At 35.2% G+C, this 17,600-nt stretch overlaps 2 protein-coding genes across 3 annotated transcripts; both read left to right on the plus strand.

Annotated features, from left to right (window-relative positions):
• Positions 1 to 312: 312 nt before the first annotated feature.
• On the plus strand, positions 313 to 12,264 carry fam83e (family with sequence similarity 83 member E). The gene is made up of 10 exons (XM_058792410.1): positions 313 to 740; positions 1,779 to 2,514; positions 4,021 to 4,167; positions 5,054 to 5,178; positions 6,333 to 6,758; positions 8,800 to 8,853; positions 8,942 to 8,989; positions 9,100 to 9,301; positions 9,915 to 10,097; positions 11,184 to 12,264. The coding sequence occupies exons 2-10, from the start codon at positions 2,047 to 2,049 to the stop codon at positions 11,370 to 11,372; spliced, it is 1,842 nt and encodes a 613-aa protein (XP_058648393.1). The 5' UTR covers positions 313 to 740; positions 1,779 to 2,046; the 3' UTR covers positions 11,373 to 12,264.
• A 203-nt stretch (positions 12,265 to 12,467) lies between these two features.
• tnfrsf9b (tumor necrosis factor receptor superfamily, member 9b) lies at positions 12,468 to 17,542 on the plus strand. Of its 2 annotated transcripts, none has more exons than XM_058792411.1 (7): positions 12,468 to 12,756; positions 14,605 to 14,724; positions 16,220 to 16,360; positions 16,457 to 16,523; positions 16,605 to 16,732; positions 16,911 to 17,039; positions 17,156 to 17,542. In XM_058792411.1, the coding sequence occupies exons 1-7, from the start codon at positions 12,618 to 12,620 to the stop codon at positions 17,284 to 17,286; spliced, it is 855 nt and encodes a 284-aa protein (XP_058648394.1). In that variant the 5' UTR covers positions 12,468 to 12,617; the 3' UTR covers positions 17,287 to 17,542. The 2 variants fall into 2 exon arrangements, with proteins under 2 accessions (XP_058648394.1, XP_058648395.1); XM_058792412.1 differs by having other exon boundaries at positions 17,159 to 17,542.
• The last annotated feature ends 58 nt before the right edge of the window (positions 17,543 to 17,600 follow it).

Genomic DNA, 17,600 nt, shown 5'->3' on the forward strand with positions numbered 1-17,600 from the left:
AAACCACCGTTGATTCTGTCTAAATAAACAAAAATAAACATCAGTGGCACGATACCTACTGATAGATGTGGTGATTAAAGAGGTATGTGTGCATTAATTGCATGAGTTGCATGGAATGCCAGTAACTTGTTCATGCAAAACCCAAAAGGTGAGCAAGGGTGAGCTCAGCATACTTTCTTCAGTGGATTAAAACACTCCTTCGTACATGTAGCTTCCCTGCACGTGTCTAAACATCTACTATATTTCTTGTAACCTCATGTCCACCCAACCAGAGGTGTATGATGTGAAAAGAGACCACTAAGCAGGTGTTGAGTTCCAGCCTCGCCCCCTTTTGACTGTAGCTGGGAGGGAAGGAAGGTCTCAATCTCTGCTCCCCGGGGGAAGACTGGCTCGGCTGGTAGAACCAGTCACAATAGCGAGCCGGCGACAGGGACGTGTTTACTAAAGACACAACAAGGACAGAAATCTAATATCGGACTTGGGCCGAGGGAGACCAGAACATGTTTTGGGGATGGTTTGCTGATGATATGCTGACTCAAGACATGGATTTGGGCGAGAGCTAAAAATGGGCAGATCACAGTGATGACTAGTTGCTCACATTGGCTGGTGACGGGGAGTAATTTAACACCAGACAGAGAGAAGCCATTTAGAATGGGAGGAGATAGCAGCGATATGTCAGAACTTGACGGAAAGAGTCAATGGACTGAGGGTGTGTGAGTAAGACAGACGGGCACAGACGGGTGAGTCTCGACTTTTGGTACATAATCTGTTCTTGTGAAGTGTTACTATAAAATAGATTTTGGCATCAAATATATGCAAAAATATGCAAAAAGTAGTACTTTTAAAAAGAGTACTTATAGTGTAAAGTTTTTGGAAACTTACTTGTATGTTATGTGTAATTTATATTAAATGCAATAGTCCTTTTGACTCGCTTAGGACGTAATACATCTTTATATGTAATTTCATAATTACTTCTCTTGTCTCGTGAAATATGGTTAAAGTTTACTGATAATAGTACTGACAAGCATTTATGGTGGTAAACTAAAATATACTTGTACTTGTACTTTATTTCACAATGGCCCTTGTGAAAAAGAAGTACACTTTAGTTTACTTAAAAAAAAAAAAAAAAAAAGTCTTTATTAATTTTAAAGCATATACTTAAATGAGAACTGGATGTAATGTTCTCGGACACTTAATCGCATGAAAATGTACTGTAGTGTAATTTTATATTAAATGACGTTTTTTTTTATTCACTTAAGTACATTATTATATGTAATTTTATAATGATTGTCTTTTGAAATATGGTTAATGTGTACATTTATGGTAAACTGAAATATACTTTAATATAATTTCTATTAATACTTGTATGTTGTGCATTTTTATGTATTTGTCATGTACTTTACACATTTGTAAGGATGATGTTGTATAATTTATTAATTTTAAATGAAATATTAAATATCACACTGCAGTTAAAATTATAATCAAGTAATGTGATTAGTATATTAATATACCTTAAAGTATACTTTTGATTTGACATTATCACAATGTGCATATTTTAAATCGTAACTTTCTTAAGCACACTTAAATAGCATTTTATTTCATGAATATTATATTATCTGCAAGTGCAGTTTTTTGTAATGTATTTCTCAAATAAGATTTGAAGTACTCTACAAGTTCAATACAATTAAGCACACCTCTTTTTTTTTTTTTTTTTTGCACAAGGGTGTTCACCAAACCAAAAAAAAAAAAAAACCTAATGTTGCTTTTTTCCCCTCAAGTCTGTATTCCAGGTCATTTCAAAGATCTCCAGATCTTCCCAATTCCACCATGAAGTATCCAGCTTTTCTACTGACTCTTGGTGTTTAAAAAGAGTTAAATATCTTCAACACATGAAGAAGAATCTCAACTATCTGAATAATTCACCAACCTCCTCCTCCAAGTAAATTTGAACAGCTGCCATTTATTGTTTACATATCAACATGTAATTTTCCACAGTCATTTTCCGTGCAGTAGAAGGATATCTCCAACCGTCGTCAGGCTCCAATCATGTCAAACTCTCAGGAGCAGAGCCTCAACGAGAACGTCGTCTTCGCTCCACTGACAGAGTCCAATCCAGACTTCTTGCACTGCGAGGAGGAGCGCTATTGTGTGGAAAGCCTGGTGAGCTCCGGCCGTGAGGCTTTCTACACCCAACTCCACCAAGAACAAATCGGATCATTCCTGTCCCCCGGCGAGGTGAACCAGATCTCCGGCTGGACCGAGGACTATCATCAAAGCGATGCAAACCAGGAGGATGGAAATGGTGAGGTGGAGGTCGGTTCTGATGTGGAGGACTTCTCTGGACATTATTTTCCCACAGAGTCCGACACTCCGGCGCCATGCTTGGAATTGGGATGGCCGGAAAAGACAATCTGGATGGACAAGGGACAGATACACGTCTTCACCAACCCTCCTGCAGAGCAGACACCCACCATACGAGAAATCCTCAGGAGACACCTACAAGGAGCCACTAAGGTAAGACCAGGGCTGTTTTTCTCAAAAGCATCATAAGCTAAGTTTGTGGCAATGTTTCTGCGATCTACTTAGGGTTATGATGCTTTTGGGAAACGCAGCCCTGATCCTTGAAGCTAAAACAAAGAGGTTGACCTTGAGGCCCATCACACCAAGAACGATAACTACAACAATAAAGATATGGATTTAAAAATCGTTCTTAATTTAAAGAGATAGCAGATTCACAACACAACTATAGTGATAGCAGCACAGAGTAACAACATCATAGGAATCAATTTTATTCCCAGCTGATGAACTTTAAAAACACTGACAGCCAATCAGAATCCACTTGAGCTGGGGCCCGTTTCATAAAACAGGTTTACCAAATAAGCCAGGTTTATTTAAATTAGTCTGACTTATTGTCAATTGATTTGGTTCAAAAGAAGTCAGACTAACTGAAATAAGCTTGGCTTGTTTGGTAAACTTGTTTTATGAAACAGCCTCTTGAGCTGGAGCATTTAAAGTGGCAGACGACAATAATAAACAATTCATATAGTTATTGCAGTTATCTTCATGGTTATGATTCTTGGTGTGAACGGGCCTTTACACTGTAAATAATTATTATAATTTTAATGGTAAAAAACTAGTGCTGTCAAACGATTAATCATGATTAATCGCATCCAAAATAAAAGTTTTTGTTTACATAATATATGTGTGTATACTGTGTATATTTATTATGTACATAAGTACAAATACATGCATGTATACATTTAAGAAAAATATGTTGTTTATATATTAAATAATAATATATAAAAATAAGAATATGAATATATAAATGTATAAACGTAAATATTATCTAAATATATACTGTATGTGTGTGTATTTATATATACATAATAAACCAACACAGTACACATACATATATAATGTAAACAAAAACTTTTATTTTGGATGCAATTAATTGCGATTAATTGTTTGACAGCACTAGTAAAAACATTACAGTAACTTTACAGTACAGTCATTTGTTCATGAAATGGTGAAAAACTGTAATGGTAACTTTTATTTGTAAGTAAAAAACAAGCCATCTAAATTGACATTCCCATAATTCCCTGTGTGACCCTTCAAATTTGATGTTTATTCATTGAAATAGTTGTTTCTCCTTAGTTTTCTTTTTGGTTCTGTACATTTTGGTTTTATGTTATGTCTTATGTTGTTAAATTAATGTTTATTGCTTTATTGTAGTGTCATGTGTGTTACCAGGATGGTCTTTTATATTTTTTGTGCAACTTGTATATACATTATGTCTATCCATTATCTATATACTTATACTGTTTTAGAATTTACTTTAGCTTGTAGCTGGAAAAGCTACTTATAATGAGCTTTGATTTATCATGCATGCTACTTTATTTTTTCTGGTAATTTTCTGGCCACCATTTAGACTGATATTGAATATGAAGATTCATCTACAGGAAGTCTGTTAGAACGTTTCCTGTAAACATTTTTTTTTTTTTTTGCATTTGTGTTGGGCAGCTGATCGCTGTTGTAACAGATAAACTGTCGGACGGCGCTGTGATTGGTGACCTCCAAAACGCTGCATCACGGGGGGTTGCTGTGTACATCATCCTCAACAAAAGATCCGTGGAGGAGAACTGCTTTTTGCACCGGCTTCAACATCCAGTGAGTGAATATAGTAAACTAAATCTAATTTAAAAAATAATTTTAAAAAAACTTTTAAAAAAACAGAAACAGTAAAATAAGAAAAATGACCAAAAGACAAAATTAACTCAAATTAAAATGAAAAGAAAATATAAAAAAATATGAATAAAACTATAATAGTATCTCAATCATACTCAAATAACTTATAGTGAGTGAATATAGTAAACTAAATCTAATTTAAAAAATAAATTAAAAAAAAAACTTTAAAAAAAAACAGAAACAGTAAAATAAGAAAAATGACCAAAAGACAAAATTAACTCAAATTAAAATGAAAAGAAAATATAAAAAAATATGAATAAAACTATAATAGTATCTCAATCATACTCAAATAACTTATAACGATTAATGACTCAGTGTTCTGCCTGATTTTGTCCTGGTTTTCATGATAATATTTCAAGCCAGTTATACAACCTCTAGACCACAAAACTTCCATGCACACCTCAACAGAATGAACTTTAGGCTGTTCCACTAAACAAAAGACCTAGACACACCTTAGTGGATATCTCTGCATCTGTTAGCAAATGTTACTTTCCATCACAGAGTATATTTCTCTTTCTGTCTCTGTAAGAATGAATGAGAAGAACTCACAAAGCAGCAATGAACAGGTTCAGCCACATTTATCTGGTGCGGATGATTGGTGTGCGGTTGAGGAATGCTTGGGTTTAAATCACTCTACATCTCTGAAACTTAACAGGAACTAACCTTTGGTTAAAAGCTGAAATTCCTAAAGTTTTCAATGCATTGGAAATCAACCGAACAATCATTTGAGCAATGCATTCATGCAGAAAAGTTCTGAAACGTTCGGTTTTGCAATGTAGTTCAAGGGAGTCTCTTCCACATATTCCAGAATATCATGGTGCGCATTCTTGGAGGTAAAACGTACCTGACACGCGACACTAAGATGGTGGTCGGAGAACTGAAGGACAACTTTGTGTTGGTGGATCTGGAGACGGTGATTTTTGGGAGCTACAGGTAAAGAACGGTTTCATACAGTAATAGAGCTCATAAATCAGCCAAGAAACACGTCAGCTGCAGTTGAAGACTTGCTCTAGGGAACATGGGTGGGAACCTTCTGGGATTTGAACCAACTTTTGGGTTGCCAGCTCATACCTTTAAAGACTATAAGCCACACCGCCCCTACATTATACAGACAATTAGAGAAATGAACAGTTTGTGGGAACAATTAGTTTGTCTCTTTCACAGCTGTTAAAGTACACTACTGTTAAAAAGGTAGTTAAAAAAAGCTATTTAAAAAGTTTTCGTTTTTTTTTTTTTTAATGTCTCTTATGCTGCATTTATTTGACCAAATATACAGTGAAAACAGTAATATTATAAAATATTATTACAATTTTAAATAGCTCTTTTCTATTTTAATATATTTTAAGATGTAATTTATTCCTGTGATGCAAAACGGAAATTTCAGTATCATTACTCCAGTCTTGTCACATGATCCTTCAGAAATCATTGTTTACTGTCAATGTTGAAAACAGTTATGCTGCTTCATATTTTTGTGGAAACCATGATCGTTTTTTTTTTTCAGGATTCTTTAGAACAGCATTTATTTCTGTAATATTATAACCAACTGATCAATCTAATGCATCCTTTCTGAATAAAGTATTAATTTCTTTAAAAAAAAAAACTAAAAAAAAAAAAACTTACCCCAAAATTTTGAATGGTACTGTTAATAAAGAGTGACTTGTTCACCTAAAATCATTTACTTTTCGTCATGTTATTTAAAATCCATATGATTCCACATTTAAACAATGGACTCGCACTCTCAAGCTCCAAAAGAACAAAGTAGAACCATAAAACTATCATAAAAATATCCCATATTACTCGTGAGCGATTTTTTTCTTTGCTTTTGAGGCTTTTTTGAGATCGGAGCGATTCCGAAAATATAAAAGTCCAAAAATATGTCACATTGAAAGCACGAAAGCATCGAAAGCAGGACTCACGAGCCAAGTGCGTAATGAGATGCCATGTTTGAAATATGTGGAAGAATGCGTTTTGAATTGCGCACTATGGACTTTTTTATTAGGCTATAATTTTAAAGTGCTACTTTTTGGGAGTTGCACATCTTCGAAATGCTTTATAATCTCTTGATTTGTTTTCTTTGTCTTGGTCAGTCTGAGCTGGAGCGATGCTCACCTGCACCGTCAGCTCGTGACGGTCTTCAGCGGCCGCGTGGTCGAATCTTTCGATCGTGAGTTTAGGATCCTCTACGCTGCCTCGCTCCCGGTCCCGGACGCGTGGAAAACTGGAAAACCAGCAACCGAGCCCAAAACCTTGAAAAAACTACAGCCATTGAACATTGATAAAGTCGAACTCAAAGAGTTCATCTCTAATCCTCCACCTCCACCTACCGACAGCCTCCTGGACTGGGAGGCGATGGGGGTTATCCAAAGATTCGCGGATAGCTCTTGTAGTCAACCTGATGCTGCTGAGCTGCCCTTTCAGCATCGACACCTCCTGGACAGACATCCGGGAAGATGGGAGCCTCCCTACAATGACGTTAACAGCAGACTTATGCAAGGGTATCCAGAGGATAGCAAGTAAGTTACATTATAGTGATGGTCTCACAGTCACTTAAAGGAATAGTGCTTACAAAAATATGAGAAAACTACAAAACAAATATTTTAAACAGCCTTTGAACAGATTAATTTGCATAAAATACCACCGATTTAAAGGGATATTTCACTCAAAAATGAAAACTCTGTCATAACTTCCCCTCATGTCGTTCCAAACCTGTAAGACCTTCGTTCATCTTCAGAACACAAATTAAGAAATTTGAATGAAATCCGAGAGCTCTCTGACCCTCCCATAGACAGCAACACAACTACAACGATCAAGGTCCAGAAACATAGTAAGGACATCGTTAAAATAGTCCATGCGACATCAGGGGTTCAACTGTAATTTTTTGAAGCTACGAGAATACTTTTTGTGCACAAAGAAAAAAAAAAAAGACTTTATTCAATAATTTGTCTCCTCCTTGTCACCCTGGCGCCATTTTAGAGAGTATCACGATGTATCCGCATCCTTTATCTGAACTTAAACGTGTATGTGATGCTGCTGACACAGAACAGCATACCTTGTTTACGTTCAGATCAAAGCACGCACATACGTCATGATACTCTCCAAAATGGTGCCAGGGTGACGAGGAGGAGACCAATTGTTAAATAAAGTCGTTAATTTAGTTTTTTTTGCGCACAAAAAGTATTCTCATTGCTTCAAAAACATTACGGTTGAACCCCTGACGTCACATGAACTATTTTACCGATGTACGTGTCTGGACCTTGATCGTGGTAGGATCCTTGATCTCTATACAGGGTCAGAAAGCTCTCAGAATTCATCAAAAATATCTGAATTTGTGTTCTGAAGATGAACGAGGGAACGACATGAGGGTGAGTAATTAATGACAGAAACTACCATTTTTCATTTTTGGGTGAACTATCCCTTTAACTAGAAACCACCATTAATACAGCCATACCAACATACAGTGCTTTTGCGCTACGGGGGAGTCCCGAGTTCGAATCCTGATTCAAGGACCTTTCCCGATCAAACCCCGCTTTTTATGATCTGTCCTATCATAATTAAATAAAAATGTAAAAACGCTAAAAATAAATCTTAAAAAAAAAAATATTATAGCTGACCTGAAAGTGTTATAAACAAAATTATTTGACTAAATATAATATTTTTCTGTGATGCTGTGCCACAAAAATACGTAGAATACAATGTAGACGTCACTGTCTTAAACATTTACAAATTTGTTAGATTTGTGTATAATAGAAAATAAAGGCTATTATAAAATATATAAAAGATTGTTCTGAAAGTCAGTTCATGCTTTCGAGTGTTCATTCATGTTTTCAGGTTTTAAAGTGCAGAAGTGTGTGAATGAGATGAAGAAAAACAAAAACATTATTCTGTAACTGAGTGAAATGATGACATAATTTTTAATTTATTTAGTGTTTTCATGAAAGACCTGAGAAGCTCAGATTTGATTTGAATACAGTTGTTTCTGCAATGTATGACTCCTTATAGTTTAATATACTGTATTAAAGCAATAAGCCCCAAGAAGCTGTGGTTTACAGTCAATTTATAACAGCTGAGGAGTGTTGTTAGGCATGATGCGGAGCTGTTTTAAAATCACTGTAAACCACAGATTCACGTGCTTTATTGCTATTTTAAAATGGCTATTCCATATACGAAACAAGGTTTCACAAAATAAAACAAAACAAATAAAACGTAACGATATTAATAAATACATTATTCTTCCGCCAAACAATGTAGTTCCTCAGAAACGGTTGTGGTTGCAACAAAGTGGTTGCCGAGCAACACACAGATGCAGCAACATTCACACTGGCGCAGGTGTTTGTTTGTAGAGTAATTTACAACAGCTTCAAATGTGGCTCAACCAATCAGAATCAAAGACCGGAACTATCCATTTTATAATATGATTTCATATTCTGCAAGCTGCGATAACTTTAAAGATCTGAAGCTGCTTCCTATTGTATTTCAAAATTAGGTCATATATTCACCCTAGAAGGCTTTTTCTGTACAAATATGTTTACTCAGTCTTATCTCATTGCATTTTAGGTTTAGTTCAATGTTTCTGTCAGATATAAGGCATCCAGAATATCAAAGAGCAAGGTCAGTACGTCTCAAAAGAATTTTCATGTAATCTCATACGTACATATGTATTGTTAGACGTGTTAGACATGGTCTTTTTCTGTTGTAGGCGACATTACTCTCCAGGAGATATGCATTGCAATGAGGTGGTGAACAGGTAAATATTACAACCGGTCCAAAAGAGACATTCAGAAGACCAGTAGAGCGAAAGACAAATATTTGGATAGATGTTAACAAAAGTTAAGTGCTAATCTCTTTCATCCAAAGGCCTCTACAGATTCCTGACAGAATCACATATCCTTTACTGAATGCTGAAAGTGAGGAGAGGTTTCCTGTGTACAAATCTCGCGGCCACCGTATGGACATGACATCGGAGGAAGAGCTCGGATCCTCTGGGAGACGAGAGCCTTACCTGAGGAGAGACAGAGATACGATGAACCCTGAAGGAACCACACAAGCTAATTTTAAGGTATGCTGCTGTAACATATAACGATGTTCAGCACTAAAATTTGATTGCATGAGGCAGATTCTGAGCGTCCATAAAATTGCCTACACTCTTAAAAATAAAGGTGCTTCAAAAGGTTCTTCAAGCGATGCCATAGAAGAGCCATTTTTGGTTCCACAAAGAACCATTCAGTCAAAGGTTCTTTAAAGAACCATCTCTTTCTTACCATCTCTTTTATAATCTGAAGAACCTTATTTCACCACCTTTTGTGAAACAGAAAGGTTCTTCAGATGTTAAAGGTTCTTTATGGAACCATTTAGACAAAAAGGTTCTTCTGTGTCATCGTGAAGCACCTTTATTTTTAAGAGTGTATGTATGCATGTCAAATAAATTCTATATTAATATGATATTATTATGTAATTGAATCTAAATAAATTTTGTATTAAATAATTCACACACACACATAAACATGTATATGTGTGTGCATATGTTTATGTACATAATATATACATGTACACATCTTTTTTTTTTATTACTGCTCTCATTTCCACCATTTTATGAAAGCTGCAAGTCACTCAAAGCCATTCAATACAGTGATTTTACTTTAGTTAAGGGATGCTGTTTGCTTTTCTCACAGAAGCCACCAGAACTGTCACGGAGCAAGACTTTCAGCACTTTGAGCGACATTCTTAAGAGGGTCAATGCACGTGCGAGTTCCTCAGGACAGCAGAGGACAGACAAACCGGCGCCAGGCGTCAGCAAATCCACACTGGAACTCAGTTTACAGCGTTCAGATGTGGCATCAAACGCTCGAACCACCGTAAGAGAGAACAAGATTTCTCATTCATATGCACTTTCTGTTAGAATAAAAGATAAACACACTGTTAGCACTAAAAGAACCATAAAAACTCTCATATTACAATTGAGATTTCAGGCGTATTTTGTGTCATTATTAATGGAACATTGTAATTTTTAATTTATTTCCGTGAACCACATCTGTGGCATGTTTGTTGTCAGTTATAACTTATTCCACAGTAAACATATTTACAGTAAATACATGTACAACTGAAGCCTACAAGAGATATATTCTAGATTTAAAATATACAACATCACACTGTCTTAAAAGTACGCACTAAAGTTTAGGGTCGGTGAGGTTTTTTTTATTTATTTTTTTTAAAGAAATTAATACTTGCTGTCAAGAAGGGTGCAATAAATTGATCAAAAATGACATTAATTTAAATTGATAACAATTTCAACCAAATGAATAAATAAATATATTAAATTAAATAAGCAGCACAATTGTTTTCAGGATTTATAATAATAAGAAATGTTTCTTGAGCACCAAATCAGCATATTAGAATGATTTCTGAAGGACCTGGAGTAATAATGTTAAAAATTCAACTTTGCCATCACAGAATAAAATACATTTTAATTCATATTCAATTAATAAACAGATATTTCATATTGTAATAATATTTCACAATGTTACTGTTTTACTGTATTTTCGATCAAATAAATAAAAAATATTTAAACATTCTTACCAACCCCAAACCTTTGAATGGTAGAGTATAACAACAGCTCAAATAAATATTACATTAAACATTACATTATTGTGATTGTTTCTTAAAAACTCTTGCGATTGTAGAATTTTAAGGCAATAACACTACATTGTTAATGCATAATCAGACGTTCATCCTCCTAGAATTTATTTTATTTTATATATTTTATTATTTTATTTCATTATTTTATTTTTTATTATTTTATTTTATTTTATTTCATTTTTTTTTTTTTTATTATTTATTTTTTTTTTTTTTTTTTTTTTTTTTGCTGGTACACTTAAAGTGATTAAATGAGCCAGATGTTCCTTTCGAACTCTAAGAAATGACCCACTTCTGTTGTCTTTCAGAACTGTGATAATCTGCCCCTGACTCCAGCTCTGGCACTTATGAAAAAGAGAAACGATGAGATTAAATCGGGACTGTTGAGGAGCATGCCCACTGTGTTTACACCGGGATTCAGACCTTCCAACTTTGGCCTGCAGAGGGAGACATGGAGGTCTCCGTTCAGAAGCCACAGAAGTTTGGATGAGCACTGATGTTATGCAGGAAACCCCAGACAATGACATCACAAGTGTTACAATAATTCCCACATATTTAAATATGTAAATGTTACTGTAATAAACAGGGCTGCAGGTAAAAGGGGATTTTCCTGCTTACAGAGTATAAATATTCATCAGCAATGATGTTACACTTGAAAAATAAGACTATTAATATATGCCTTTGAATGTGTTATTGAAAGACGGGATGAATTTTAAAGGCCAAATGTTTATACTGCCTACCATTTAACATATACCTTCATTTTAACTAGATTTATAAAATCGAATACCACAAAGAATTTTAGAGGCTGGCTCTTTCTATTCAAAAATGCTATATGTTTAAAGTCAGCATGGAATTGTTTGCAATTCGTTTTACTTGTTGTTTCGGAGGTTATTCATTTTGCTGATTTTTTTCCCTTTGGAATAATGTGCGCTGAGGAATCATTCGAAATAAGATTAAAAATAAATAAATAATAATAGACTGTAAAAAATATGTTTTCAAAATTGTAAATAAAACTAAAATTACTGCAGTATATTTCATAAGAAAATACTTCAGTCTTTCTACGTCAAAATGTTATGTTTACTGTAATTCAATGTGTTACTTGATGTTTCTTTGTAAATATTTGTAAAAATGACTAGCAGTTTTTGAGAGAAAATATGTTTCAAAGTAAATCCTTTTTCAGTTTGAATTTTATGTTGACTTTAAATCATTAGACCTGTCTGGATGGGCTGCCAAGATTAAACAGAAATAGAAAACAAGTTTGTTATGAGACAATAGAAAATGATATTTAAATATTGGGAGGGTGGGGAGCAGTGGATTGTAATTGTAAATGTTAATCATTGCATTGTTTTCCCTGATATAAAATATAGTTAAATGGCATAGATTTCACAGTGGTTGTGGTTCCCCTTTCAAAAATGAAATTAAAGACATTATTTTATTACCAAAGAGAAAGGAATATCCCTGCACTTTGAACTGGCTCATCATTTGTGAAAAAACAAAAAAAGCTGATGAGTCACTATCAAACAGGTTATGCGCCTCTTTTGTGTGTGTGTGTGTGTGTGTGTGTGTGTGCGTGTGCGCATATGTGGGTTTATTTGTGACGTTGAGGAACTTACAAATGTGGTTTCACATGTGAGCTCTTCAGACATTAGACGCAGCTCACTAGAGCAGATCATTATTCTGTCAGAGACGTGCGCGCGTGTGTGTGTGTGTGAAGAGTGTTAACAGACTGCTTATTGTGGAGGATGAAGCTGCTCCATGGACTGATCCTGGCTGTGTCTGTCCTGGTTCTGGCTGCAGGACACAGTGTGGAATCTGGATGTCTGGACTTTGACTTTGATTTGAGGAACTCCAATAACAAGTGCTGTAAGAAGTGTAAACCAGGTGAGTTTTGAAAAGGAATGTAGCTTTTGGATAAAATGACGGATAATATACACTGTAAAAAATAACCGTGAAAACTGTGAAAATGCTACAGTAAAAACCTGTTAAATGGTTAACGGTAAGTTTCTGTAAAATTTACAGGGAGAAACCGTAAACTGACGTTCCCAGAATTCCCTGCGTTGCATTTCAAATTTTGTTTGAATTTGATGTTTTTTCTTTGAAATAACTTTCTTCTTAGTTTTTTCTTATCAGTTATGTTTATTAGGGTTGTATGTTACATCTAATGTTGTTAAATTAATGTTTATTGCATATTTCAGTCACCATGATGGTGTTTAGTGCTTGTGTGAATGACACTGTGCACCTTCTATATATGTTATTTAAAAGCTGCTTGTGATGGGCTTTGGTTCATCATGTGACTTTCTCATCACCTGCATTTGGTGGTTATCAGTGTATTACAAAGGTACAAAACAGATTTCAGTACTTCAATAGGTTGATATATTAACATTATATCAGTTAATGAAATTACGGTATTTAACTGTAAATTGAAGTTAAACCCGTAAAACCTAAAATGTTGTTTCCGTATTTTTTACGGTAGAATTTTACGGAATTTTTTTTAAAGTGTATACACTAGTCAACATTTGAAGTGGATCAAAACCTTTAATCAAAATTGTCCTAAAAGCTAAAACCAAAATGTATTCTTGTCTTAGCACAACGTTGATGAACTTTTTGATCCACTTCAAATGTTGACTAAATGTATGTATGGCAAGCAATATAAATATGCTTTTAAACTATATATCTTGACTTGACCAGTAGTAAAAGTATACAGTTTAATAATTACTTTTTGCTTATGTTTTTGCTCGATGTGCAAAATTCCCGCAAGAATAATTTGACTCAAATTTTCTTTTAGCCCCAAGCCCCTTATATAAGGCTTATAAAGGGGGCATTTGGTTAAAAAATAAAATAAAATAAACTGAAGGGGAAAAAAGAACGATTGCATGGGTAAAAAGAGAGGGAAAAGAAGAAATAGAGAAAAAATACTTCATACCATGATATATTTAGAGAGTACAATGTAAAATGTAGTATTTTAGTAAGATTTAGTAATACAAAAAAGGTCACATAAGAAAGGAGAGATGCCAGGGTTGATCTCAATGGAAATTATGGTTTTTGTAATACTTTAACACATTTAATTACTATTAATAGCAATTAGCACATAGTTAACAAGCAACACCGCTAATGTCAAAGTATACGGAAAACAAATGACCATTTTTATCTATTTAATTTCTGGCATATGATTTTGAATGCATTTTATATTTTCATGAGAGGTGATGGAGAAAGTGTTTTGAAATGACTAAAAATCAGAAAACAGAATTAATAGGAGAAAATTAATAACAGTGGGGTCACCAAAGCACACGAGTCAATGGAAATTTAGTTCATAGAATCTAGTCTGTCTTTAAATGTAATATAAAGTGTGTCTCAGTTTCCCCCTCTTGATCATGTGAGATCATATGATAAAAACCACATCTGAGGTTCACTTTCGATTTGATTATTATGCATCAGAGCTGTCTTATCACCGGAAGGAAACTCGTTCTGTTGTAGAATTCAGAGTGAGGTTCAAAAGTCCACTTGTGAAGATGCTTGTGTTTCATTTTTTCTTTAATTCATTTTTTTCCTGTACTACAAATAAGCATAATAATCGAAAAACAAACTATTTATTTATTAGATTAGTCAACTAGAAACAGTGCATTAAATATTCCTCATCGATTTATATGTCAATGTTTCATTGTTCATTTTTTAACACTAAAGCTTTATTCATTTCCATATGTTCAAAGTGTATGTGTGTGTTTGTTGCAGGGAACCGTCTTGTCACTTCTTGTGGTCCAGATGCAAACGCTTTGTGTACTCCGTGTGAAAAAGACACCTTTATCACTGATGGAAACCCATGGGTGTGCAAGATATGTGATAAGTGTTCAGGTACAGGATTTAATGTAGGCCATGTATTTTTCCTTTGTAACTGATGTTCAGACTGTCCTTACGTCCCAATGCCCGATACTGCTACATGTCCATGTGTTCTGGCAAAAAAATGCCAAAAGGGCCCTTTAATGACATATTCTGACGATGCTTACATGTGTGGGTGGGTCGAAGGGAAAGGGACCAATCAGGTTGCAGCTTGAGAAGAAACTCCTCCTTCTTGTAAAAACGCTGCCAATGTTTACCCTCGTTTTACTCTCTGTCTCTGAGTATTTTGGCAAGTCTTCTAATTTCTGTAAGATCTTTAATGGAATCTGAATGTCCTTTTCCCCATTGGCTAAACACCCTGTGCCTCAGCCTGTCACAGTAGCCACGCCCCAAACTCTCGCTATTGGCTGCGCAGAGGTATTCAAATACATAGGTTGACAGGCAGGTTGGACATCCTATTGCATACAATGTTTAGACAAACATTTCTATGCTCCTGTTTCTTCTACAGAAGATATCTCTATATTTTTATATTTAGATAACTTTAATTATTGATTGCTATCAGGCTGTGAAGAGACTTTCAACCAGTGTAACAAAAAATGTATATGAAAACATTTCCTACCCTAGCTATAAAAAAAGTCAGTATTGTGAAGCATTACAGGGTTAGTTCACCCAAAAATGAAAATCTGTCATTAATTACTCACCCTCATGTCGTTCCAAACCCATCTTCAGAACACAAAATGAGATGTTTTTGAAATCCGTGAGCTTTCTGACCCTGCATAGACAGCAATGCAAGTGAAATGTTCCTATAGGCCCAGAAACGTAGTAAGGATGTTGTGGTATTGGCGTGGAGGAGAAGAATTGCTGAATAAAATCTTTATTTTTGTTTTGTTTGTGCACAAAAAGTATTCTCATAGCTTCATAAAATTACGGTTGAACCACTGATGTTACATTGACTATTAAGGACGATGTCTTTACTGCCTTCTGGGCCTTGAATGTGTCAGTTGCATTGCTTGCAGGGTCAGAAAGCTCTCAGATTTCATCAAAAATATCTTAATTTGTGTCAAATTAATGACAGAATTTTCATTTTTGGGTGAACTATCCCTTTAGCTCGCAATTTTGAGACGAAAAGTCAAGCTTGTTTCCACCACGGAAAAAAACAAACAAATGAAATCGCGCCTTTTGTCTACGATATAAACTCACAACTGCGAGGAAAAAAATCTAAATTGTGAGTTAAAAAGTCACAATTACTTTATTTTTTATTTTGCAAACAAGCTTCATAGTTAATAGACTGACCCAAAATTGGAAATTTTATCTACACAAACTTTTGGGTATAATTTTGTATGCTTTTAAGTTTGAACAGCAACAGGATCATTCACATTAGGAGCTGAGAACCCGTTTGGTTCTGTGCTATTCACATCTAGTGTCACATAGATGAGATTCAGATTTGAATACTATGATAAATGTAGCTGCTTGTGTTTTGATGAGGTCTCGCTCCTCTGCTCTGCTCCAGGTAAAAACAGGCAGGTGAAGGTGAATTGCACCGGCAGCAGTGACACAGTTTGTGAGTGTAAACCGGGATATCGATGTGCTAATGGCAAATGCTCTAGCTGCATCGAAGAGTGTGGCAAGGGACACCAGCCCAATGCAGCAGGTGAGTCTAAATAGAGATAACAGATCAGTCTTTTGAATTAAAACAAAAAATAAATACGCATCTGACTGCAAGATATTTCTTGTATGAATTCACAAGGCTGTGAGCCATGTCCTCCAGGGACATACAATGACAAGATCCATCAATACTGCGTAAACTGGACCAAGTATGATGCATTTTTTCATTCAATAATTCATGAAGCTACGTGTCACAAGCAATGTTAAACAATGTATCTCTCAACCCACAGATGTACGCAGCCAGACCATCAAATAATTGTGCCTGGAAATGCATACACAGATGTAATCTGTGGCCCTAAACCAGACACCAAACCAGACAGCAAACCAACAGTGTTGCCAGCAAGTGACGCAGAAAGTGGTATGAATGACAGAAATAAATAGCAGAACATATGTGGCCATAATAGTGACCACGTTCAAATTGATAGTGAGTCCTCACTGATAACAGACATCATAGGAGGATGTGTACTGTGTGTGTAAGATTACCTTTTAAAAGATGGAAATTTTGTTTACATTTCCATTGTTGCTCTTTGCTACAGAGGTCACTGTTATTCTCATCATCTTTGGGCTCACCAGCATAGCAATACCTGTTGCTACAATCTTCTTCCTGGAGTGGAGAAGAAGAAAGGCCACTCAGAAACCCCATGTCGAAAAGGAAACTCTTCCAGGTAAACATCTTTTTGTGCTTTCTTTAGTTATTCAGCACATAGGTTTGCTGGAGAGCTCTTGTATCTTTCTGCACCGTTCTAGCATGAACATGTTTTTCTGTGTGTCTTTTGCTCAGCAGGAGGACAGACTCAGATCTCTCTTCTTGATGAGCCCAGCTTCTGTTTTCCTCAGCAGGAACACGGCGGTAGCAATCAGAGTTCAACGGCCTCGCTGGTCTCACAGGATATTGGGCCTTTGGAAGCATGAACTTGTGTTGTGTAGCAAGCTGAACATAAATGAGCATTTTTTGTAGTTATATGTATAATGTCTAATGTGTAATTTATTTACTGAATTCTACTGGAATCCTGTCATTAAAACTGTATTCATGATGTTTGTGACATTTTGTTGCCACTAAAAAGTAGCTTAAGTATTTAAGATGTTGAATGTACCATGTTTTCATATTATGCCCATGTTCTGAAACAATAAATGTTATACTTGGTTTACTGCTAAGAAGCAAACCTTTCTGAAAATGTGTGCAGATGACTTTTATTATGGAAATAGTAAGATGTTGACATGAAACA

This window comes from Onychostoma macrolepis, chromosome 11 (genome assembly GCF_012432095.1).
Source record: "Onychostoma macrolepis isolate SWU-2019 chromosome 11, ASM1243209v1, whole genome shotgun sequence".
NCBI classification, from domain to species: Eukaryota; Metazoa; Chordata; class Actinopteri; order Cypriniformes; family Cyprinidae; genus Onychostoma; species Onychostoma macrolepis.